Consider the following 25,430-nt stretch of genomic DNA (forward strand, 5'->3'; position numbering starts at 1 on the left):
TGAAGCCCCTAAAAATTCTGGTGCAATCAATTACCTTCAGAAGTCACATAATTAGTGAAAAAGTCCACCTGTGTGCAATCTAAGTGTCACATGATCTGTCAGTGTGTGTATATATATATATATATATATATATATATATATATATATATATATATATATATATACATACACACACACACACCTTTTCTGAAAGGCCCCAGAGGCTGCAAACAAATCAGGGACAAAGTTGTTGAGAAGTACAAGTCACGGTTGGGTTATAAAGAAAAAAAAAATCCAAATCTTTGATGATCCCCCAGAGCATCATCAAATCCACCATCATCAAATGGAAAGAACATGGTAGCACAATAAACCTGACAAGAGGGAGCTGCCCACCACAACTCACAGACCAGGCAAGGGCGGCATTAATCGGAGAGGCAGCACAGAGACCAAAGGTAACCCTGAAGGAGCTGCAGAGTTCCACAGCAGAGACTGGAGTATCTGTCTATACGCAGTGGTTCTCAACCGGGGGGCGCGCCCCCCTGGTGGGGCGCGGAGGTACTCCAGGGGGGTCGCGAGTAGGCTTCATGTATGGAGGAAAAAAAAAAATCTGGGGCTAACAGGCTATAGTAGCTAAGCAGATGCAACACATTTACCCACGTCAAAATGCAGGACATTGGACTATTACATACAAATCAATACTATTATAAAATCTATCATCAATCTATCATAAAATCTTGTGTGTGTGGCCGCATCAGTCGGGGGAACTGTGATATGTTCCCAAGCCTTGCAGACTTTATCAGTAATGCAGGCACTTCCCACGATTTCTCATCTGTCTTTCAAGCAGCGTCAGAGCACCTGTCGGTAATGAGAAAACAGTTTGCGGCATACTTCACAGAGGATTATCGCTCTTTTGCGTGGGTTCGAGATCCATTTGTGTGTACTGCTGACGAACTTCCAGTTGACATGCAGGAGCAGCTTATTGAGCTGAAGAGTGACAGTAGACTTAAGGCAGTCTTCACCTCATGCCCTCTTTCGACATTCTGGGCAGCATTGATGCAGGAGTACCCGCAACTGTGTGACGTAGCCTTGAAACTGCTCATCCCATTCGCATCGACCTACTTGTGTGAGGCAGGATTTTCAAAAATGACTGCGCTCAAAACGAAATATCGCAATCGTGCGCAAATTGAGGATGACTTGAGACTGCTTGTCAAACATTTCGCCAAGAATCGAGGATCTTTGTAAGGCAAAGCAGGCTCAGGTCTCGCATTAACGCAAATGCAGATCACAAAGGCACAGTAAAAAGTAAAACCTAAATTCACGCCTGGTCCCAATTCCCAATGATATCAATAGCCAGCTAATGATAAGCCTAATAAAATACCTAATAAAAACACTAATAATAATAATAATAATAATAATAATAATATCAACAACCAACAACAGCAATAATAATAATAATAATAATAATAATAATAGGCCTAATAATAATAATAATGCCTGAAAGAACATAAGTCTTGTACTACTGCCAACAGCTTAGTAATGATAATAGGCCATAATAATAATAATAATAATGCCCGAAAGCAGATTAGAAATGTGGTGCTACTGCCAATTATAACAATAGCCTAATAATGATAATAGGCCTATGTATTTCTATGGAATGGATAATGCTACTACTGCTACTACTACTACTAATAATAATAATCTAGCCCAGGGCTATCTATCTATCTATCTATCTATCTATCTATCTATCTATCTATCTATCTATCTATCGGTCGATATAAGGTGCTGTAGGTCGGGTGGCGTAACTGCGGGTGAGTGTGTTTGGGGGGGGGGGGGGGCGAGAAGAGGGGCCCCCAACTGCAATGAACCAGCTTTGGTGGGGCCCAGGTTGCAAAAGGTTGAGAACCCCTGGTCTATAGGACCAAAATAAGCTGTACACTCCACAGAGCAGGGCTTTATGGAAGCGTGGCCAGAAAAAAGTAATTGCTGAAGAAAACGTGTTTGGAGTTTGCCCAACAGCATGTGGCAGACTCCCCAAACACATGGAAGAAGATTCTCTGGTCAAATGAGACTAAAATGTAACTTTTTGGCCATGTGTGGTGCAAACCCAACAGCCTGAGAACACCATTCTTACAGTGAAGCATGGTGGTGGCAGCATCATGCTGTGGGGATATTTTTCATCTGCAGGGACAGGAAAGCTGGTCAGGACTGAAGGAAAGATGGATGGCACTAAATACAGGGCAATTCTGGAGGAAAACCTGTTTGAGTCGGCCAGAGGTTTGAGACTGGGATGAAGGTTCACAGTCTAGCAGGACAAATGACCCTAAACATACTGCTAAAGCTACACTGGAGTGGTTTAAAGGGAAGCCTTTAAATGTGTTGGAATGGCCTAATCAAAGCCCAGACCTCTATCCAATTGAGAATCTGTGGTCAGACTTGAAGATTGCTGTTCACCAGTGGAACCCATCCAACTTGAAGGAGCTGGAGCAGTTTTGCCTAGAGGAATGGACAAAAATCCTAGTGGCTAGATGTGGCAAGCTCATAGAGACTTATCCAAAGTGACTTGCAGCTATAATTGCTGCAAAAGGTGGCTCTACAAAGTACTGACATTAGGGGGGTGAATGGTTATGCACGTTGAAGTTTGTTATTTTGTCCTATTTGTTATTTGCTTCAAAATTTAAAAAAAAAAATTCACACCTTCAAATTTGTAGGCATGTTCTGTAAATGAAATGATGCAAACCCTCAAACAATCCATTTTAATTCCAGGTTGTTGGGCAACAAAACCCGAAAAATGCCAAAGGGGGTGAATACTTTTGCAAGGCACTGTATATATCATTTAATTGTGTACCAGCACCCAAAATCCCATAATCTGGAGCCACATTATGGAAACAGTGATTTCGAATAAATGTGAGGTGAAAAAATTGGTTTGATATAAAAACTGAAAAAATAAATATATATCTCGTGTTGTTAGGTGATCGCAGTCACCAAGCACATCAGGCAGGGAAACTGCCACGACGGTACTTCAAAAAGTTCTCGCCCTCAACCAAAAAACGTCACAGGAGAAAGATTGTTGTTGTGTTATTTTTCTACATCATCTCCTTTGACTTTAATGCACTCGGTCCACCAACGTTCAAGCTTCACTATCCCTTCACAGGTAGTCACATCTTGAGCCTCCAGAGCCTCTTTAACAGTACGGATGACTTCATCACTCTGAACATGGCGACCATGTGAGTGGGATTTCAATTTGGGAAGTGGAAAGAATTCAGACGGTGCCAGGTCGGGTGAGTAAGGTGCATGAGGCAACAGTTCAAAGCCACATTTGGCTGCTTCTGCCCCACCACTTACGCTGTGTGGACGGGTGCATTGTCCTGGAGCAACAGCACTCCAGCTTGAAGCGTTCCTCTCTTCTTCTTTGACTGCTTCTTTTGTTTAAGTTTTTGTGGACAGTAATACAAGGCTTTATAGTATACAGTTATGCCCCAAAATGGGAGGTATGCCCCTTGTTTCTGGGTGAGGCTGAGAACTTTTTGAAGTAACCCTCATACAGTGGTGCTTGAAAGTTTGTGAACCCTTTAGAATTTTCTATATTTCTGCATAAATATGACCTAAAACAACATCAGATTTTCACACAAGTCCTAAAAGTAGATAAAGAGAACCTAGTTAAACAAATGAGACAAAAATATTATACTTGGCCTTTTATTTATTGAGGAAAATGATCCAATATTACATCTTTGTGAGTGGCAAAAGTATGTGAACCTTTGCTTTCAGTATCTGGTGTGACCCCCTTGTGCAGCAATAACTGCAAAGTTAATGTTTCCGGTAACTGTTGATCAGTCCTTCACACTGGCTTGGAGGAATTTTAGCCCGTTCCTCCGTACAGAACAGCTTCAACTCTGGGATGTTGGTGGGTTTCCTCACATGAACTGCTCGCTTCAGGTCCTTCCCCAACATTTTGATTGGATTAAGGTCAGGACTTTGATTTGGCCATTCCAAAACATTAAATGTTATTCTTCTTTAACCATTCTTTGGTAGAACGACATGTGTGCTTAGGGTCGTTGTCTTGCTGCATGACCCGCCTTCTCTTGAGATTCAGTTCATGGACAGATCTCCTGACATTTTCTTTTAGAATTCACTGGTATAATCCAGAATACATTGTTCCATCAATGATGGCAAGCCGTCCTGGCCCAGATGCAGCAAAACAGGCCCAAACCATGATACTACCACCACCATGTTTCACAGATGGGATAAGGTTCTTATGCTGGAATGCAGTGTTTTTCTTTCTCCAAACATAACACTTCTCATTTAAACCAAAAAGATCTATTTTGGTCTCATCCATCCACAAAACATTTTTCCAATAGCCTTCTGGCTTGTCCACATGATCTTTAGCAAACTGCGGATGAACAGCAATGTTCTTTTTGGAGAGTAGTAGCTTTCTCCTTGCAATCCTGCCATGTACACCATTGTTGTTCAGTGTTCTCCTGATGGTGGACTCATTAACATTAGCCAATGTGAGAGAGGCCTTCAGTTGCTTAGAAGTTACCCTGGGGTCCTTTGTGACCTCGCCGACTATTACATGCCTTGCTCTTGGAGTAATCTTTGTTGGTTGACCACTCCTGGGGAGGGTAACAATGGGCTTGAATTTCCTCCATTTGTACACAATCTGTCTGACTGTGGATTGGTGGAGTCCAAACTCTTTAGAGATGGTTTTGTAACCTTTTCCAGACTGATGAGCATCAACAACACTTTTTCTGAGGTCCTCAGAAATCTCCTTTGTTCGTGCCATGATACACTTCCACAAACATGTGTTGTGAAGATCAGACTTTGATAGATCCCTGTTCTTTAAATAAAACAGGGTGCCCACTCACACCTGATTGTCATCCCATTGATTGAAAACACCTGACTCTAATTTCACCTTCAAATTAACTGCTAATCCTAGAGGTTCACATACTTTTGCCACTCACAAAGATGTAATATTGGATCATTTTCCTCAATAAATAAATGACCAAGTATAATATTTTTGTCTCATTTGTTTAACTGGGTTCTCTTTATCTACTTTTAGGACTTGCGTGAAAATCTGATGTTGTTTTAGATCATATTTATGCAGAAATATGGGAAATTCTAAAGGGTTCACAAACTTTCAAGCACCACTGTATGTTTAATGTTTTGTGTGTGTGTGTGTGTGTGTGTGTGTGTTTGATTTGATTGCTACTTTATGTATTTAAAAAAAAAAAAGTGCCCTGTGATGACCTGGTGACTTGTCCAGGGTGAACCCCGCCTTTCGCCCGTAGTCAGCTGGAATAGGCTCCAGCTTGCCTGCGACCCTGTAGAACAGGATAAAGCGGCTACAGATAATGAGATGAGAAAAAAAAGTATAGTTTTCAGGTGTGTCCTGTATCAAAGGCTCAAATGGCTAAACTGTATTTATTTGCACCTTTAGCTGATGTGTAAATATGAAAAGAATTCAAATACTTGGGCTTGATAATTAAATCAGCCCTATATTGCAGGATTAATTCCATCACAGCATGTGTTTGACACATTTTTAAACAGTAGATCAGAAGTGGGCAATTGCAGCTGTAAACATTCAACACTTGAGTTTGAAACCTTTTTTTGCCCCAGGTGCATTTCAATAATGTCAACAAGAATGGAAGGCTCACAGCATCCTGCCGTTGGAGTACGAGGAGATGAAGATGACTCTGACCTACAACAAGGAGTCCCTAAAGGTAAATTTCTTCATGAATCCATGAGGACTGCTGTAAAGCGTGCATGTGCGCATGTGTATCTATTTGTTTCCTCACATATTAGTGGTATTTTGTGGGGTTTTTATTGCCTGCAATCAGCGCTCGAAACTAACGGTGTCCCGATGTCCCGGGGACCATAAAAAATGTCATCGGGACACAAAATTATCATATCTGGGACAATCCCGGGACAATGGAAAAAAAATAGATCTAGAAAAAAAGTTCTACATTAATATTATTTACAAAGCCGTAACACATACGTAGACATTCACCTAATTTGTCAATTTTAATTTTAAAACGTTAACAGCGAAAAATACATAGTAGCTACACTTTCGATGCACCTGCATCCGTAGGCTACAGAGCAGCGCATTCTGTTCTAGAATCTTCGGCCGGAGTCCGCATTATATGGACCTGGAATGGAATTGCTACCGCACACGCTGCGCCGACTCTTGCCAGAACAAAAATGCTGAAGTGGTTGAAGCGGACCGACCGCGGGGAAGAAACTGAAAGCCCAGACATAACGTCTCCGGGACCTTCAGGATCCAAAGTGTCATCGCCTGGTCTGCAGGCAACGCTAGCAACTGAATGAACTGAATGAGCACTGTTAGACACGTTATAAAATACAACAGGAATGATGTGGATGATATTGACGGAAGATACCGTTCAACAGAATAAGTGAGTTTTCTTGGTGTCTTTCTAGTTCAGAAAGTTTAGTCAGTCAGCAGCACAGCTAGGCTCGGACCTGCCACTATGTTGCTGTTCCACCCACGTTTCGGCAGCGAAAGTTCATAAAATGGATAACGGAAAGTTCATAAAAATGGATAACGGAAAGTTCATAAAATGGATAACGGTAATGGTGAAAATTATAAGTTGGCCTTATAAGTGCCAACAGATATTCAAGGTATAAGTAGATGAAATGAACATAAAAGGGGTCTTATTTTCAGCTAAAGTGTACTGCAGATGTAGGGAGTTGAAACATTTTCTGAATGAGCTAGTTGGCCCCTTTAAATAAACGGGTATCTATTCATACAGTGAGATCGCCAAAGTTTAATAAACTGAAAATGCAATAACTGTAATTTTGAAGTAGATGATGTATAGGACATGTGTCGCTTGTGTCTTATTGTAAAAATGATATAAAGGGTTCAAAATCGCATAGTTACAAATATAATAGTAACTTCATATGATAATATTAACCACTGGTTATTTCAGAGAGGAAAAAAATGGGGACACTATTGCTTCCATTCGGGACAATACAACACAGAATTCGGGACCACTGGGGGACACAAAGAAAAAAAGTTAATTTCGAGCCCTGCCTGCAATACATTTGAGGGTATTCTACTGAATGATGAGCCAGTTTGAATGTGAATGCGTGTAGAATTAAATAAAACCAACAAGCCTCAGTTGGTTGAACTTTCAGGTCTCTCTGGCTGAAGCTAAGAAGAAACAAAATGTATGAAGGCTGTGGTGTCAGATGCTGCAATTCAAGCCAAGATACCCAAGCTGCAGTACCAGATGGAGACAGTGCAAGACACAACGCATGACAGCAACATCAAGGCTTTTAACCACCAGAAACTCAACAATGCAGTCAAACCCAACAAACAGTCTATCAACTTTATAAGAAGCCTTTGCTCTTCATTTTAGTCTTGATTTTTAGATTTAACATTCTGTCCTTATTGCATTGTAGAAAACGCGAGTCTAAGTTACTTTGTACAGTAGGACCACCGTGTCCACACACACCTGCTTTCACATTGGATATCTCGCAGACAGCCAGCGAGTTTGGTCCAAAAGTAATTTCTGAGTCACTTGGTGCAGCTCTGAGTCGCTGTAGCAGTTTAACTGGCTCATAACGGCCACCACTTGGGTCATTTCCCCACCTGAGACAGATCGGAAAGACCTCCTTGGGGCTGCAATGACAAGTCCGCAAAAGGGACTTTGGCAAAAAAGGAGCCATCATAGACATTCATTAGAGGACAGAAGGTTTTTGTTTAACTTTCAGTCAAAAACTTTCACCTCATCTCCTGGATATGTTGTTCATTATGAATTGTATAACAGTGATTAGAATGAGTGCTACTTAACCTGTTGTACAGAAATACAAGTTATCTTCCTCTTTTAACATTAATGGCCTTTAGCAGATACCCAGAGCAGTATACCGTACCTGGGGAGCAGTTGGGGGTTAGGTGTCTTGCTCAAGGGCACTTCAGCCATTCCTGCTGGTCCAGGGAATCGAACCAGTGACCTTTTAGTCCCAAAACTGCTTCTTTATCCATTAAGCCATGGATCCCACCAATGTCCAAACCAAGATGTTATTGATGTGCTTTATTTGAAACGTTCCATTCTGTTGGTCCAAATTTTCCAATGAGTTTGATGTCTCTCCAGCTGAAATTCCACATTTAAACACAAGAGAAAAGCAAACATTGATCGAGCTGTCCAATTCCAAATAACAGTTAACAATTCCACACTAATACATCCTGCCATCTTAGATGTAGTCTTCATCTTTAGGCTCTTCCGTTTTATATATTTTTCTGTTGGTGTCCCCCACAGGGCCTGATGTTGCTTCACCTGAAATTTCATAAACGGAATTCAAATACTGTCATTTAAAGTCTGGAAAGAACAAAACATACAAAAGGGGATAGGTCTGTGACTTGGGGTTGGTTCAGCCACATTACAATTAATTTTATTACAATTACAATGATTACAAATGTAATTACATTACAATTAATAACATCAGAATGGGCTGAATGTCCCTGACAGATGGTCTTCATCTTCAGGTTTTTCCATGTTCAACCGGTATGATGTGTCCCTCATTGCCTGATGTCCCTCCACCTGAAGCCGTACAAGTTTCTGTCCGCAAATCCCATAAAGCTAATGGCCAAGAAAGTCAACAATATTTATAGATACTGACCATACTGTCTGAGGGGACAGTAAAACTTTGGTTTGTTTAATTAGCAGGATTGTACAGAAGGAAGCGGATTGCCAACCAACCATCCATCCATTATCTGTAACCGCTTATCTTGTGCAGGGTCACGGGCAGGCTGGAGCCCATCCCAGCTGACTATGGGTGAGAAGCGGGGTACACTCTGGACAAGTCACCAGATCATCACAGGACTGGCACACAGAGACAACCAACCATTCACACTCACATTCACACCTACGGTCAATTTAGAGCCACCAATTAGCCTAAATCTGCAGGTCTCTGGACCGTGGGGGAAACCGGAGCACCCGGAGGAAACCCACACAGACACGGGGAGAATATGCAAACTCCACACAGAAAGGCCCTCACCAGCCACGGGGCTCAAACCCAGGACCTTCTTACTGTGAGGTAACGGCGCTAACCACTACACCACCGTACCGCCCAGCTGAATACCAATAAAATGTTTTCACAGGCAGGAGAATCTTTTACTTATTAAAACATATAAACCAACCTGTACTCTGAGATGAAAGAGCTGTTGCTGACTGCAGTAATATTTTATTGTATTTGTTACATTATTCTGAGAGCCAGCAGGAGTTTGTGGATTTTTCTCGAAGAGCATGGTTAGACCTCCACGGATTCCATGATAAGGTTTTAGGAGTTCTAAAGGGTTGTGATCCTGTAAAAGGAGTCTCAAATTATAAAACAGAACTTTAGAAGTTTCTGTAAAGCAATACACTTCATGAAAACTGAGATTACTTTAAAAGACCTCAGACACCTTTGGTGAGAATGCAACAGGCTACTTTCCTTTTTTTTTAAGTGGGAGAGATGCAGAAAAAAATTCCTGGTTAAAAAGCCAGTTTATCTGAATGAGAAAGGACACAGACAGAAGGAAAAGCAAATAAAGTTCGGCTGGTCCCTATCGAGATGAACTTTAACCCTTACCTTACTGGTCCCTTGACCGGGGGTAGTCGTGGGGGCGCTGTGCAGAAGTATATGCAACCTCTCTCCATTTGTGGCGATTATGTGCCAAACCCCGGGTTTTGGCAAAACTCGTGTCCATTCAGTGGTGTTATCAGCCCATTTCTTTTTCTGCCTACCCCTTCTCTTTCCTTCAACTGTACCCTGCAGGATGATTTTTGCCAGTCCATTTGTTCTTGTGATATGGCCATACCAGTTCAGATTTTTCTTTTTAATTGTCAGAAGGTCTTCATGGTGCTTGGTTTTTTAATAGTGTTTGTTTGTTACGCGGTCCAGGTAAGAAATGTTTAAGAGATGTGTGAGCGGCATGGTGGTGTAGTGGTTAGCACGGTCGCCTCACAGCAAGAAGGTTCCAGGTCCGAACCCAGCGGCCGGCAAGGGCCTTTCTGTGTGGAGTTTGCATGTTTTCCCCATGTCTGCGTGGGTTTCCTCCGGGTGCTCCGGTTTCCCCCACAATCCAAAGACATGCAGTTAGGTTGACGTGGGGCGGCCTTGGGCTGAGGTGCCCTTGAGCAAGGTACCTGACCCCTGACTGCTCCCCGGGCGCTCTGGTGTGGCTCCCCACTGCTCTGAGTGTGTGCGCGCGTGTGTTCACTGCTTCAGATGGGTTAAATGCAGAGGATGAATTTCACTGTGCTTGAAGTGTGCATGTGACGAATAAAGGTTTCTTCTAAATTTGTCTACAACACCGCACCTCAACAGCCTGTATTCTGTGTAGCTCTGCCGTCAATGTTCAAGCCTCGCAGGCATACATGAAGATTGATATGAAAAATGCTCACAGTCATAGTTTGGTCTCGAGTCTGATGTTTCCATCTTTCCATATCGGTCTGAACCTTGCCATGGCTGCTGATGTCTGCACTGCTCTTGAAATTACCTCCAGTTTTTGACTCTTCCTCACTGATGGAGCCCAGGTATTTGAACTGGCTCGAGTTCTTGTCCACAGACTGTTATTTGTTGTAGTTGGCCTTCCAATATTTGTCATCAACTTGGTCTTGTCTGCATTTATTTCCATACCAAATTTTGAAAATATGTTTCATCCATGCATTTTACCAAGTTGGCAAGCTCCTGTTCCCTTTCTGCTAGTCCATCAATGTTGTCAGCAAACCGAAGGTTTGTGATGGTTCTTCCTCCGATGCCGACTGTGCCACGATGGTTCTCAAGGGTGTCAGTCATGAGCCGCTCCAAGAAAATGTTGGAGCATAGGCGACAGGAGGCAGCCTTGTCATACACCCACTGTGGTATGGAACCATTCTCCTACAGTGCCTTGGACAAGTACTGCGCTGCTGGCCTTGGCATACAGTTGTTGGATGGTGTAGATCAGTATTTAGTCCATGTTGTATTGCTTCATAGTTGCCCAGAGTGCATCATGCCAACCTCCATCAAATGCTTTCTTAAAATTGATGAATACATGGTAAATGTCTTGTTGGTGCTGCGAGTATTTCTCACCCAGAACCCTCAGGTTAAAGATCTGTTCTGTGGTACTCTGTCCACTGTGAAACCCAGCTTGTTCCTCAGCAAGGATGCTTTCTGCCTGTGAGTTTAATCTACTGAGGAGGACCTTTAGCATAACTTTACTAGCATGACTGATGAGGCTGAGCTGTAGTTTTGGCAGAGTTGGAGGTTTCCTTTCTTGGGTAAAGTGATGACAAGGGACTTGGTCCATGGTGTTGGCCAGTCTCCTGTCTCCCAGATCTTGTTGCAGATTCTTGTTAATAGGTCAACTGCTGAGGGTCCTGCATTTTTTGATCAATTCTGCTGGGATGTTGTCAACACCCGCAGCCTTACCATTCTTCAAGATTTAATGGCCGCTTCTACTACTTCTCTCAGAATTGGGAAATTGTCCTCATTTGTTGAGTCTTGGACTGTAGGGACATCAGGGTCACCTTGAATCTGGTAATTGTAAACGCGGTTCCCAATATTCGGTCCATCTGGCAATGACGCCACTTTTTTCTGTGAGGCACTTCCCCTCGTTGCTTTGAATAGTGCTGACCCTTGACTGTCTGTGCCTTGTCAGGTCTTTCACTATCTGGAAAGCCTTTCTTCTGCTGTTTTTCTCCAAGTTATCTTCAATCTCTGTACACTGCTATTCAATCCATTTTTCCTTTGCTGTTTTCATATTTTCCTGATCCTTTTGTTAATTTCCCTCTACTCGGCTGTCTCTGTTGTGTGTCGAACCTTCTTTAGCTCCCTTTTGGCATCACACATTTCCAAGATCTCATTTGTCATCCACTGTTTGTTTCTGTGGCAGAGAGTCCCAACAATGTCCTTGGCTGTTTCTGTCATAAGTTCATTCAAGCTGTCCGTAAGCGCTTCAACCTCTTCTTCAGCTGTCAGAAATAGTGCAAATTTGCTGCCAGTTGTTGCTGGGAAAGACTCGTGTACAGTAGGGTCCTTTAGTCTCTCAAGAATAGTGGAAGTCCTCTGCCCAATGGTGCCATGTCAACACCATCCCCTCACACCGTTTTGCCAGCCAGCTGAGGCCATTACCCAGGGGTTGGCATGTGGAGCCAGGCATGAGAGATTTTTTTGGGGGGGGGGGTGAGGACCAGTGTGCATAGCCACTCTTAAGTTTTTAAGAGTGCAGCTGCTAAGCTATCAAAGGAACTTTAACCCTGGAACTTCATAAACACGAAGGTTATTTAAGAACCATGACTTCTTTAGGGGGGGTCCTGCTAGGTGGTAGTCCTGATATGCAGATATACAATCCTGATTCCAAAAAAGTTGGGACAAAGTACAAATTGTAAGTAAAAATGGAATGCAATGATGTGGAAGTTTCAAAATTCCATATTTTATTCAGAATAGAACATAGAGGACATATCAAATGTTTAAACTGAGAAAATGTATCATTTAAAGAGAAAAATTAGGTGATTTTAAATTTCATGACAACAACACATCTCAAAAAAGTTGGGACAAGGCCGTGTTTACCACTGTGAGACATCCCCTTTTCTCTTTACAACAGTCTGTAAATGTCTGGGGACTGAGGAGACAAGTTGCTCAAGTTTAGGGATAGGAATGTTAACCCATTCTTGTCTAATGTAGGATGCTAGTTGCTCAACTGTCTTAGGTCTTTTTTGTCGTATCTTCTGTTTTATGATGCGCCAAATGTTTTCTATGGGTGAAAGATCTGGACTGCAGGCTGGCCAGTTCACTACCCGGACCCTTCTTCTACACAGCCATGATGCTGTAATTGATGCAGTATGTGGTTTGGCATTGTCATGTTGGAAAATGCAAGGTCTTCCCTGAAAGAGACGTCGTCTGGATGGGAGCATATGTTGCTCTAGAACCTGGATATACCTTTCAGCATTGATGATGTCTTTCCAGATGTGTAAGCTGCCCATGCTACACGCACTAATGCAACTCCATACCATCAGAGGTGCAGGCTTCTGAACTGAGCGCTGATAACAACTTGGGTCGTCCTTCTCCTCTTTAGTCCGAAAGACACGGCGTCCCTGATTTCCATAAAGAACTTCAAATTTTGATTCGTCTGACCACAGAACAGTTTTCCACTTTGCCACAGTCCATTTTAAATGAGCATTGGCCCTGAGAAGACGTCTGCGCTTCTGGATCATGTTTAGATACGGCTTCTTCTTTGAACTATAGAGTTTTAGCTGGCGACGGCGGATGGCATGGTGAATTGTGTTCAGATAATGTTCTCTGGAAATATTCCTGAGCCCATTTTGTGATTTCCAATACAGAAGCATGCCTGTATGTGATGCAGTGCCGTCTAAGGGCCCAAAGATCACGGGCACCCAGTATGGTTTTCCGGCCTTGACCCTTACGCACAGAGATTCTTCCAGATTCTCTGAATCTTTTGATGATATTATGCACTATAGATGATGATATGTTCAAACTCTTTGCAATTGTACACTGTCGAACTCCTTTCTGATATTGCTCCACTATTTGTCGGTGCAGAATTAGGGGGATTGGTGATCCTCTTCCCATCTTTACTTCTGAGAGCCGCTGCCACTCCAAGATGCTCTTTTTATACCCAGTCATGTTAATGACCTATTGCCAATTGACCTAATGAGTTGCAATTTGGTCCTCCAGCTGTTCCTTTTTTGTACCTTTAACTTTTCCAGCCTCTTATTGCCCCTGTCCCAACTTTTTTGAGATGTGTTGCTGTCATGAAATTTCAAATGAGCCAATATTTGGCATGAAATTTCAAAATGTCTCACTTTCGACATTTGATATGTTGTCTGTGTTCTACTGTGAATACAATATCAGTTTTTGAGATTTGTAAATTATTGCATTCCGTTTTTATTTACAATTTGTACTTTGTCCCAACTTTTTTGGAATCGGGGTTGTAGAATCATAACAGAACTTGCATATCACAGTTACATTTAATTTCAGCTTATTCAGGTTAACTACTGGGGAACTTTAGCTTCTGACTTAGTACAGTTTAGATATAGAGACAAACAGGATTTTGCTGAATCCTCACATTTCACGCCTCATACCTCCCATGGAGCCCCTCTGCTATAGAGCTCATCAAATTCTTGCTCGTCTAGGCCGAGATGCATGGAGGGCTCACCAATCTGGTTTATTAATGGGGCCATGTATATAGTTATCACCAGCCATGCTGGCAGACATTTGAATGAACTGTTTGGCTGCAGGACCTAAGCAGTTTGAAAAGGAGAAGATAGCTTTCAGAAGCTAAAAACCAGCATAACCAAATGAAGCAGGCACATGGAACCATCATACTGCCAAATCCAAATTTGATATGTTGTCTATGTTCTACTGTGAATACAATATCAGTTTTTGAGATTTGTAAATTATTGCATTCCATTTTTATTTACAATTTGTACTTTGTCCCAACTTTTCTGGAATCAGGGTTGTACTTGGTTAATAAACCGCAACACCGATTCATAGACTTCAAGAAGAAGCTATCCAAATGACTCCATTAGGTAACTAACTGGGGCTGAGTCACTGGTGATCTGTGAGTTTGTGCAGTTTATTTGGATTTGAGGTTACTGGGATACATCATTACACTACTGTTAAACTGTACTTGTGTTGTACCACGGTTCTGGACTTACACCGTCTCCTGATAATGTTCACTTTTATAGAGCTGGGATGGTAAGCATCTTCACAATCTTGATATTTTTAGAATATACAAAATTATGCTATCTGAATTTTTGGTCAAGTTCAAAAAGAAAAAAAAAGGTTAAACTATAAAATTCCAGCTAAAATATAATGATACAGGTAGTCGTCGACTTACGACCTATGCAACTTACGACCGATCGACTTTACGACCTTCTGGTTATGACTGGCAAGTGGTTCCCAGCTGAGCTAGCTGAGCGTACGACAGTTTCCGCCCCAGCTCCTGGCAGCGCCCAGCATCCAGCCTCTCGCCGCGTACAACAGTTTCCACCCCAGCTCCTGGTTTATGAAAAGAGCAAATCCTCCCACCAGCCCGAGCGCTGCAACAGCTGATGATGACGTAGATGACCCACAGCCAAGCACCAGTGATGCCAGCGGTCACTAAGTTTTGTATTTTGCTATGTTTTACATTTGTACCTTGGTATGTTTCAAACTAAAATGTTTTCTATTTTTCACACCTGTATTTTGTATTTTTTGCTTTGCACATATTAAACGAATTGTACTGTACGCAGTGTAGTATGCAGTGTTTGACTTAAACCAAATAATGAGCCAAGGTAATGAAATAAGGAAAATGTTGATAAAATAAGACTTTAAGATGATTACAATATCATTACACATCACAGTATACTTATATTCATTTAACATAGGCCGACTTACGACCAGATCGGTTTACGACCGGTCAGTCGCAACCAAACGTAGTCGTAAGTCAACGACTACCTGTAAGTCACAATAATTCCAACAATTTATGAAAAATAAAAAATCTCAGGGGGCGGCCTGGTGGTGTAGTGGTTAGCGCTGTCGCCTCACAGCAAGAAGGTCCTGGGTTCGAGCCCCGGGGTCAGCGAGGGCCTTTCTGTGCGGAGTTTGCATGTTCTCCCCGTGTCCGCGTGGGTTTCCTCCGGGTGCTCCGGTTTCCCCCACAGTCCAAAGACATGCAGGTTAGGTTAACTGGTGACTCTAAATTGAGCGTAGGTGTGAATGTGAGTGTGAATGGTTGTCTGTGTCTATGTGTCAGCCCTGTGATGACCTGGCGACTTGTCCAGGGTGAACCCCGCCTTTCGCCCGTAGTCAGCTGGGATAGGATCCAGCTCGCCTGCGACCCTGTAGAAGGATAAAGCGGCTACAGATAATGAGATGAGAAAAATCTCAGTATATGGATCACGAGGCGTTTCACTTTTGTTAAACTCAAGGCACATCTCTCGCCTGCACCTCATCTCCTGAGAACTTCACGCTGAAATGATTTAATACATACTGCATTAAGAAACTGTGCACCGATACAACTATTAATCTGGTAGAAACACAGTAGTGCAGGAGCTTTCCATTAATTTAGAATATTTTACAAATTGTAAGAAATCAGGCCCAAGACTCCATCTCCTAGACAGGGAACAAAAATCAGTTAAGTCAGGCCGAGCCCAGAGTAACTTTTTATTCTACTCCTCACGACAAAATTTTCAGGCTTAAGTGTAAAGACAACGTCAGATATAAGAGGCTTTCTTGGAAGACATTGTGATCGTATATGAAATCACACACACAGGTTAAACATATCATCATAACTCGTATTAGGTCAGGGTTTCCTCGGGAGCAGTATTAAAGCGAAGGCTCCATACTGGAGCACTTGTGTATGTTAAATGCACCTGAATGAGTAAATCTTCGTCCACACTGGACACACTGGAATGTTTTCTCGGTGATGTGAACACACTGGTGTTGTATTACATTGTCCTTGGTTATAAAACTCTTCCCACACTGTAAGCAGTGACAAGTTTTTTTCCCATTGTGAGTGTGCTGGTGTCGTTGGAGTTTACTGTGTTGGGCAAAACTCTTCCCGCACTCGGAGCAGCGATACGGCTTCTGTCCCGTGTGAATGAACTGGTGAGCTTTCAGAGTACTGTGCTGATTGAAACTCTTCCCGCACTGTGCACAGTGATAGGGCTTTTCTCCGTTGTGAATGCGCTGGTGCCGTTGGAGATTACCCTGCTGGGCAAAACTTTTCCCACACTCTGGACAATGGTACGGCTTCTCTCCTGTATGGACCGAGTGGTGGATCTGGAGATTGCCTTTGGTTGTAAAACTCTTTCCACACTGTAAGCACCGATACGGCTTCTCTCCTGTGTGACCACGCTGGTGTATCTGGAGATCACTCTGTCGAATAAAATTCTTTCCACATTGCATGCAGTGATGTGGCTTCTCTCCGGTGTGAATGCGCTGGTGACGTCGCAGGTTGCTCTGATCAGTGAAACTCCGCCCACACTGTGAGCAGGGATACACTTCTTTCTGCGATTGCTGATTCAAGGCGTTACTGCTGACGGTACCAGGAATTGTTTCCTCAATACTAGAGCATCCTGTGGTCATAAGACTGTCATCTTTCATCTCTCCTAGTTTTATCAGTCTGTCATATTCCTCATAGTGGGATCTTCTGACGTGTTTGTGGAGGTAAATTTCAGTTGTGTAGGAAAGAGAACACCAGGCGCAGGAGAAGACTTGCAACTGCGAAGCGTTCATTTCTGGAGCAATAATTGAGAAGTATTAGAAATATGTCTTATAAAATGGAACAAAGTATTCAAAAGTGTTTTAAGGCTACTATTGTAGAAATCATGATACAAAAATATGAAAATTACAGCATTTTAAAACTTCTGTACATTCTGTAAATTTTGGTACGTTTGGCATCTGGTGGATGCAACACTCTTTTTACCCTTGCTACTTTTTTGCTCCCAATAGGCAAGCTTGATTACCACGACCTGGCCTAGTGGTTAGTGTGTCCGCCTCTCGATTGGGAGACTGCGAGTTCTACTGGCAATCGGGTCATACCAAAGACCATCATAAGAGTGCTCCAAGAGCACAATATCCCCCGCTGGCAACTATGCCATAACTGGTAAAATGTGACCGAATTGAACGAAATTGTAATATGCGTATTACCGACATATGACAAAGAATTCTGTCAAGTTTCGTGAAATTCCTCCAAAAATTGTGAGAGGAGTTTATTTCAGAAGGCGAGTACCCTTCCTGGGATGGACGGACAGACAGACGGAGCCACGACATAATCCCCCCTTGGGCCAGCGGGGGATAAAAATGGTACCTACTGCCATCTGGCAAGGCCTGCTACAATAACGATGTGAGTGGGGAGTAAAACTCTCACGGTTACCAGAGGACCATCCCCCATCTGTAACCCTAGCTGTATAGGTGAGAGGCCGAGGGCTACAGAAGTGGAGATCGGCGCCGCCCAATACGCCTTAAGGGCCTGGTTAGTACTGGGATGGGAGACTGCCTGGGAAGGCCGGGTCCTGGCATGGGAAGGACTTTGACTTTTTTTTTTTTTTGGCGCAAGTTTGATTAATTAATAAATTACATTTGACCACACACCCTGCTCCATGAGTCCTAGAGACAGTTCAGAAACACAGCAACTGCCCACAGCACTCAGATTCCCAACAAAAGTATAACAAAAACAGTACAGGATATAAATAAAGATCTTCATGTATCTGGGTGAAGGCACATCAATTCAAGGCTCTCGAGCAGGTGATGCATGAAGTAAAGGCACACATCCGTTTCTTCTCATGAGCAAGGTCATGCTCATTCATACCTCCATGTTATCTAGAGACCCATCGACCCACCAATACTAGAAGTCGACAGGTAATTTTCTGCAACAGGCTTCAAAATTCCTATTGGAGAAAATTATGATGAAACAAAAACGAGCAACGTTAGTTGCACTGGCAGATCAAAATAAACGCCAGTGGACAAGTGGGAACTCCAAACAACACAATAAATCTGCATCCCACATACGTGTTCCTCTGGCACAGTCCCTTATTTCTGAAGCGGGCCGTAATTTGCTGCTCAGAACCAATAGTGTGCTCCCATTGGCCAGCGTGCGGTACGGCAACCAACCATAGTCCTTGTAGGAACAGAATAAAGATAGGCCTCCGCAACCAACTTAGCATCTGTACATCAGACCGCCTTGTTAGTTTAAGCTACGCCAAGGCAGCCACCGAGGACTTCCCATTTGAGGAAGCTGCAGGACTTTTCATGTAACCTCATCTGAACCTGCGTGTGAAATCTCTAATGTTTACACACGGTCAATACGTACATGTAAAGGTTAGCTTCTGTGGTTGGGACAGCCATTACCAATTTACCACACCATGCGAATCAGGACTGAGCATTGCAAAATTAGGCACAAAGGCTACATGTGCTATTAAATGGCATAAAATAAAGAATTTTCTTGAAACAATTTGAGTTGACCGATACCTTTTGCAGAAATTCACTACCTAAAACACCTTATTTTCAGAGCTTCTCCCAACTGCTGTTTCATGCCAAGATTGTACCACAGGGCCCCAAATTTGCTTCAATATTTAACATTTTCCAGGGGGAGCATGCCCCCCCCAGCAGTTCTTCACTTGGCCATCAGATACCCTTCTCTCAATTTCCAGATAATACCCTTGGTTCATACACACGTTTGGAACATCCACATCATAATCTGCGAGTGCTGTGTAGAGAAGGCGTGTTCTCTGACTTGCACAACCCGGTCAGGTGGACACAGACTCCTCTACATCGTCCTCCTTGCCATTCTAGATTTTTTTTTTTTTAATTTTGAATACCAACATTTTTGAGTGTTAGTGATACTTAACCACAGACTGTAGTTGTACAGATGTAATCATCTTCAGACTCATCTTTTACACCCTTCATTTGAAATCCTCTGTTCTGTTGGTCGATATTTTCCATTGAGCTTGAAGTCCCTCCACCTGAAATTCCAGATTTACATTTAAATCCTTTCGACTCGAGTAAAAAGTCTGATATGATCTGTGACAAAACCCCTGTTGTCTTACAGAGATAATCTTCATCTTCAGGTTCTTCCTTTTTCACATGGATGTGGTGGTCCTCAGGTGTCATGTGTCCCACAGAACCCGACACTGCTTCACCTGAAATTTCATCAGAGAATTTTAATGCTGTTATTTAACATAAATAACGGGGGCAAGTTAGTGATGTGGGGCTGGTTCAGTCGCAAGTTAAGACTTACAGATGAAGCCTTCCTCTTCAGCTTCTTCTTTCTTTATGGGTCTTTGATGGTCAAAATGGTTGATGTGGCCCTCAAAGCCTGATGTCCCTCCATCTGAATCGCTACAAAGCTAGTCACCAAAGATTAATAACACTTATTTCGCCAAAAAAAGCCAACACTATTTATACAGTGCCATGCAAAAGTTTGGGCACCCTTACTGAAAATGTCTGTTACTGTGAATAGTTAAGTGAGCAGAAGATGAACTGATCACCAAAAGGCATAAAGGTAAAGACGACATTTCTTTTCAGCGTTTTCTGCAAGATTTGTGTATTATTTTTGTTTTGTACAATTGGAGGAGAGGGAAAAAAGAAAAAGAACACCATGCGAAAGTTTGGGCACCCCAATACGTTTGAGTTCTCAGGTAACTTTTACCAAGGTTCCAGACCTTAATTAGCTTATTGAGCTGTGGCTTGTTCAAATTCTTCATTAGGAAAGGTCAGATGATGCAGATTTCAAAGCTGTATAAATTCTCTGACTCCTCAAACTTGTCCCTAAAATTAACAGCCATGGGCTCCTCTAAGCAACTCCCTCGCATTCTGAATAATAAAATAATTGATGCTCACAAAGCAGGAGAAGGCTACAAGAACGTAGCAAAGTGTTTTCAGGTAGCTGTTTCCTCAGATTGTAATGTTAAGAAATGGCAGTTAACAAACAGTGGAGATCAAGGTGAGGTCTGGAAGATGAAGAAAAGTTTCTGAAAGAACTGCTCGTTGGATTGCTAGAAGGGCAAATAAAACCCCTGTTTGACTGCAAAAGACCTTCAGAAAGATTTAGCAGAGCCTGGAGTGGTGGTGCACTGTTCTACTATGCAGCGACACCTGAACAAATATGACCTTCATGGGAGAGTCATCAGAAGAAAACCGTTCCTGCGTCCTAGCCACAAAATTCAGTATCTGAAGTTTGCAAATGAACATCTAAATAAGCCTGATGCGTTTTGGAAACAAGTCCTGTGGACTGATGAAATCAAAATCGAACTTTTTGGCCACAATGTGCAAAGGTATGTTTGGAGAAAAAAAGGGTGCCAAATTCCAGGAAAAGAACACCTCTCCAACTCTGAAGCATGGGTGTGGATCGATCATGCTTTGGGGTTGTGTTGCAGCCAGTGGCACAGGGCACATTTCATTGGTCAAGGGAAGCATGGATTCGAATAAATACCAGCAAATTCTGGAAGCAAACATCACACCATCTGTAAAAAAGTTGAAGTTAAAAAGAGGACGGGTCCTACAATAAGACGATGATCCAAAACACACCTCAAAATCTACAATGGAATACCTCAAGAGGCACAAGCTGAAGGTTTTGCCCGGGCCCTCACAGTCCCCTGACCTAAACGTCATTGAAAATCTGTGGATAGATCTCAAAAGAGCAGTGCATGCAAGACAGCCCAAGAAACTTGTAGAACTGGAAGCCTTTTGCAAGGACGAATGTTTGAAAATCCCCCAGGTAAGAACTGAAAGATTATTAGCTGGCTATAAAAAAAGTGTTTACAAGCTGTGATACTTGCCAAAGGAGGTGTTACTAAGTAGTAACCATGCAGGGTGCCCAAACTTTTGCTTCGGGCCCTTTTCCTTTTTTGTCATTTTGAAAATGTAAAAGATGAAAATAAAAAATTGTTTTTGCTTAAAATAAGGAGGTAGTGGTTAGCACTGTCGCCTCACAGCAAGAAGGTCCTGGGTTCGAGCCCCGTGGCCGGCGAGGGCCTTTCTGTGCGGGGTTTGCATGTTCTCCCCGTGTCCGCGTGGGTTTCCTCCGGGTGCTCCGGTTTCCCCCACAGTCCAAAGACATGCAGGTTAGGTTAACTGGTGACTCTAAATTGAGCGTAGGTGTGAATGTGAGTGTGAATGGTTGTCTGTGTCTATGTGTCAGCCCTGTGATGACCTGGCGACTTGTCCAGGGTGTACCCCGCCTTTCGCCCGTAGTCAGCTGGGATAGGCTCCAGCTTGCCTGCGACCCTGTAGAACAGGGGTGTTCAAATTGATCCATAAAGGGCCGTGTGGCTGCAGGTTTTCATTCCAGCCATGCAGCAGCACCTTGATTTGGCTTATTCAATCAACTGACACACCCACCCTTTAATCAAGAGTGGGTGTGGCTGCAAGTATTTGACTGTGTGAAGACAGTTCAGTTGATTGAATGAGCCAAGTCAGGTGTGCTGCTGCATGGCTGGAATGAAAACCTGCAGCCACACGGCCCTTTATGGATCAATTTGAACACCCCTGCTGTAGAAGGATAAAGCAGCTAGAGATAATGAGATGAGATATAAAAGGAATGTGTCATCTTTAACTATGTGCCTTTTGGAGATCATTTCATCTTCAACTTGCTTAACTGTTCACAGTAACAGCAGTTTTGACCAGGGGTGCCTAAACTTTTGCATACCACTGTAGATCCTGAACATACTGTCTGAGGGGAAAGTGATGACATTGGTCTGATCAGTTAGCAGGAAAACATGCGAATTATGAATGGATGGTGACTAAAGGAAGCACAGTCTCACAGCCAGGAGTCGTTTTACTTCTTAAAACATTTAAACTAACTCATGCTCTGTCTGAAAGAGAGTTCTCTTTATCATCATCATCAATTGTTGTTCAGTAATCGTCCATAGCATCTGTTCCAATATTTGGTCCCAAGCTTTCAGAAATCAAACAGATCCTATATTGTAAATTGTTACCTGTGAGCCAGATGGAGCAAGAGTTTGTGGAGGTTTTTGGGAATAGCACACTTGGACCTCGGTTGATTCCATGAGGTCTGAAGGTTTGCAGTTCTGGAAATGGAGACCAAATCATAAGCAGGACACTGCAATCACCTGCAAACTAATACAAATACCCCACCTTTTAGAAAATCAGAACACGGGGTTCTGTTGAGCAGATTTTCATGGCCACGACTGAGAGGTGCGTCACTTCACAAGGGCTGAGAAGCAATGACCTGAGCATCACCATGTACTGTACCTTCTGCAAGTTCTACAAGGTCAACATCACCCTTCCTGTGGTGGGAGCATGGTGATCTACACTGAGCACATTCCCAATTCCCAGGTGAATTGGTTCCTCAGGACACTCTGGGTCTCTTGGTGTTAAACACCGCAAAGGGAATTACAGCATCAATTACAAATGTTACTGTGGTTGTGTGAACACTGGATAACCACCAGTGTTCCGCATCATCAGGTGCGTTCGGACCAGTTCTAGTTGTAGGGACTCACTGAGAGGAACTACCCACTATGGAGCTCCCCCAAGGATGACACACCTTCAAAAGGCTTTTGTTTATTTGCAACACCAGTAGAAATGCTGAAGTGACATAATCCAGCCAATGGTTGCTATCGTGACAGTTTTTCATATGTATGTACATCTTGGTCACCAATGTTCTAGCAACATTATTAGTATTACTATTAGCAACATTACGATTTAAAACTTGTCTACTTGCGTGTGTCATGTTTCAGTCATAGGTTTCTATAGAAACAGATCATTCCACTGCACCATACAACAGAAGAGACCAGGAAGTGTGACGTGCTGACAGTAAATTCTTTATTTTACATCATAAAGAGCAAATTTGTGGTGGGAAATAGTTTGTGATTGCTTAAAACATGTTTGCCTGGATTATTATTTAACAGTTTTTCTTATGATGGCTTAAAAAATAAAAAAAAAAATCCATGGACGAGCACATTAAGATTTTTATTTATTTTGCTTAGACGCATCAAAATCACATTTTATTTCCTTTATCGCATACAGACGCAATAAAGTATGGACTTCACCGTTGGTCCATTTGTCTGTGCTCCAGTGGTGCATATGTTCTACCAATCAACACACAATCACTCATGGTTCCTTTTGTGCTGGGAGAGACCCTACGGTGAAGGAGCTTTAATTAAAAAAAAAAAAGTCCCTCAAAACGGCCTTCTACGAACTACGATTGTCCTCAGATCCTGCAGTGTGGACAAAAATAAACAAACAAACAAAAAAAAAAAAGAAAAAAAAAAGAGGGAACTTCCTCCAAAAAGTACAAAGACCTACAGTGGTGCTTGAAAGTTTGTGAACCCTTTAGAATTTTCTATATTTCTGCATAAATATGACCTAAAACATGATCAGATTTTCACACAAGTCCTAAAAGTAGATAAAGAGAACCCAGTTAAACAAATGAGACAAAAATATTATACTTGGTCATTTATTTATTGAGGAAAATGATCCAATATTACATATCTGGGCGGCACGGTGGTGTAGCGGTTAGCGCTGTCGCCTCACAGCAAGAAGGTCCGGGTTCGGGCCCCGTGGCCGGCGAGGGCCTCTCTGTGCGGAGTTTGCATGTTCTCCCCGTGTCCGCGTGGGTTTCCTCCGGGTGCTCCGGTTTCCCCCACAGTCCAAAGACATGCAGGTTAGGTTAACTGGTGACTCTAAATTGAGCGTAGGTGTGAATGTGAGTGTGAATGGTTGTCTGTGTCTATGTGTCAGCCCTGTGATGACCTGGCGACTTGTCCAGGGTGTACCCCGCCTTTCACCCGTAGTCAGCTGGGATAGGATCCAGCTTGCCTGCGACCCTGTAGAAGGATAAAGCGGCTAGGGATAATGAGATGAGATGAGATTACATATCTGTGAGTGGCAAAAGTATGTGAACCTCTAGGATTAGCAGTTAATTTGAAGGCGAAATTAGAGTCAAGTGTTTTCAATCAATGGGATGACAATCAGGTGTGAGTGGGCACCCTGTTTTATTTAAAGAACAGGGATCTATCAAAGTCTGATCTTCACAACACGTTTGTGGAAGTGCATCATGGCACAAACAAAGGAGATTTCTGAGGACCTCAGAAAAAGCATTGTTGATGCTCATCAGGATGGAAAAGGTTACAAAACCATCTCTAAAGAGTTTGGACTCCACCAATCCACAGTCAGACAGATTGTGTACAAACGGAGGAAATTCAAGACCATTGTTACCCTCCCCAGGAGTGGTCGACCAACAAAGATCACTCCAAGAGCAAGGCGTGTAATAGTCGGCGAGGTCACAAAGGACCCCAGGGTAACTTCTAAGCAACTGAAGGCCTCTCTCACATTGGCTAATGTTAATGTTCATGAGTCCACCATCAGGAGAACACTGAACAACAATGGTGTGCATGGCAGGGTTGCAAGGAGAAAGCCACTGCTCTCCAAAAAGAACATTGCTGCTCATCTGCAGTCTGCTAGAGATCACGTGGACAAGCCAGAAGGCTATTGGAAAAATGTTTTGTGGACAGAGGAGACCAAAATAGAACTTTTTGGTTTAAATGAGAAGCGTTATGTTTGGAGAAAGGAAAACACTGCATTCCAGCATAAGAACCTTATCCCATCTGTGAAACATGGTGGTGGTAGTATCACGGTTTGGGCCTGTTTTGCTGTATCTGGGCCAGGACAGCTTGCCATCATCGATGGAACAATGAATTCTGAATTATACCAGCGAATTCTAAAGGAAAATGTCAGGACATCTGTCCATGAACTGAATCTCAAGAGAAGGTGGGTCATGCAGCAAGACAACGACCCTAAGCACACAAGTCATTCTACCAAAGAATGGTTAAAGAAGAATAAAGTTAATGTTTTGGAATGGCCAAGTCAAAGTCCTGACCTTAATCCAATGGAAATGTTGCGGAAGGACCTGAAGCAAGCAGTTCATGTGAGGAAACCCACCAACATCCCAGAGTTGAAGCTGTTCTGTACGGAGGAACGGGCTAAAATTCCTCCAAGCCGGTGTGCAGGAC

The 25,430-nt window shown here is 42.8% G+C and overlaps 1 protein-coding gene across 1 annotated transcript in view; it reads right to left on the reverse strand.

The window, feature by feature from the left end:
* Positions 1-16,106: 16,106 nt before the first annotated feature.
* Positions 16,107-25,430, reverse strand: part of LOC132883074 (gastrula zinc finger protein XlCGF26.1-like) — a 34,047-nt gene continuing 24,723 nt past the window's right edge. The window contains exon 9 of the mRNA XM_060916244.1: positions 16,107-16,748. Within this exon, the coding sequence (XP_060772227.1) occupies positions 16,282-16,748 (467 nt within the window). The 3' untranslated portion in view covers positions 16,107-16,281. The remainder of the gene's footprint in view (positions 16,749-25,430) is intronic.

The sequence above is a fragment of the Neoarius graeffei genome, chromosome 3, assembly GCF_027579695.1.
Source record: "Neoarius graeffei isolate fNeoGra1 chromosome 3, fNeoGra1.pri, whole genome shotgun sequence".
Classification (NCBI taxonomy): Eukaryota; Metazoa; Chordata; class Actinopteri; order Siluriformes; family Ariidae; genus Neoarius; species Neoarius graeffei.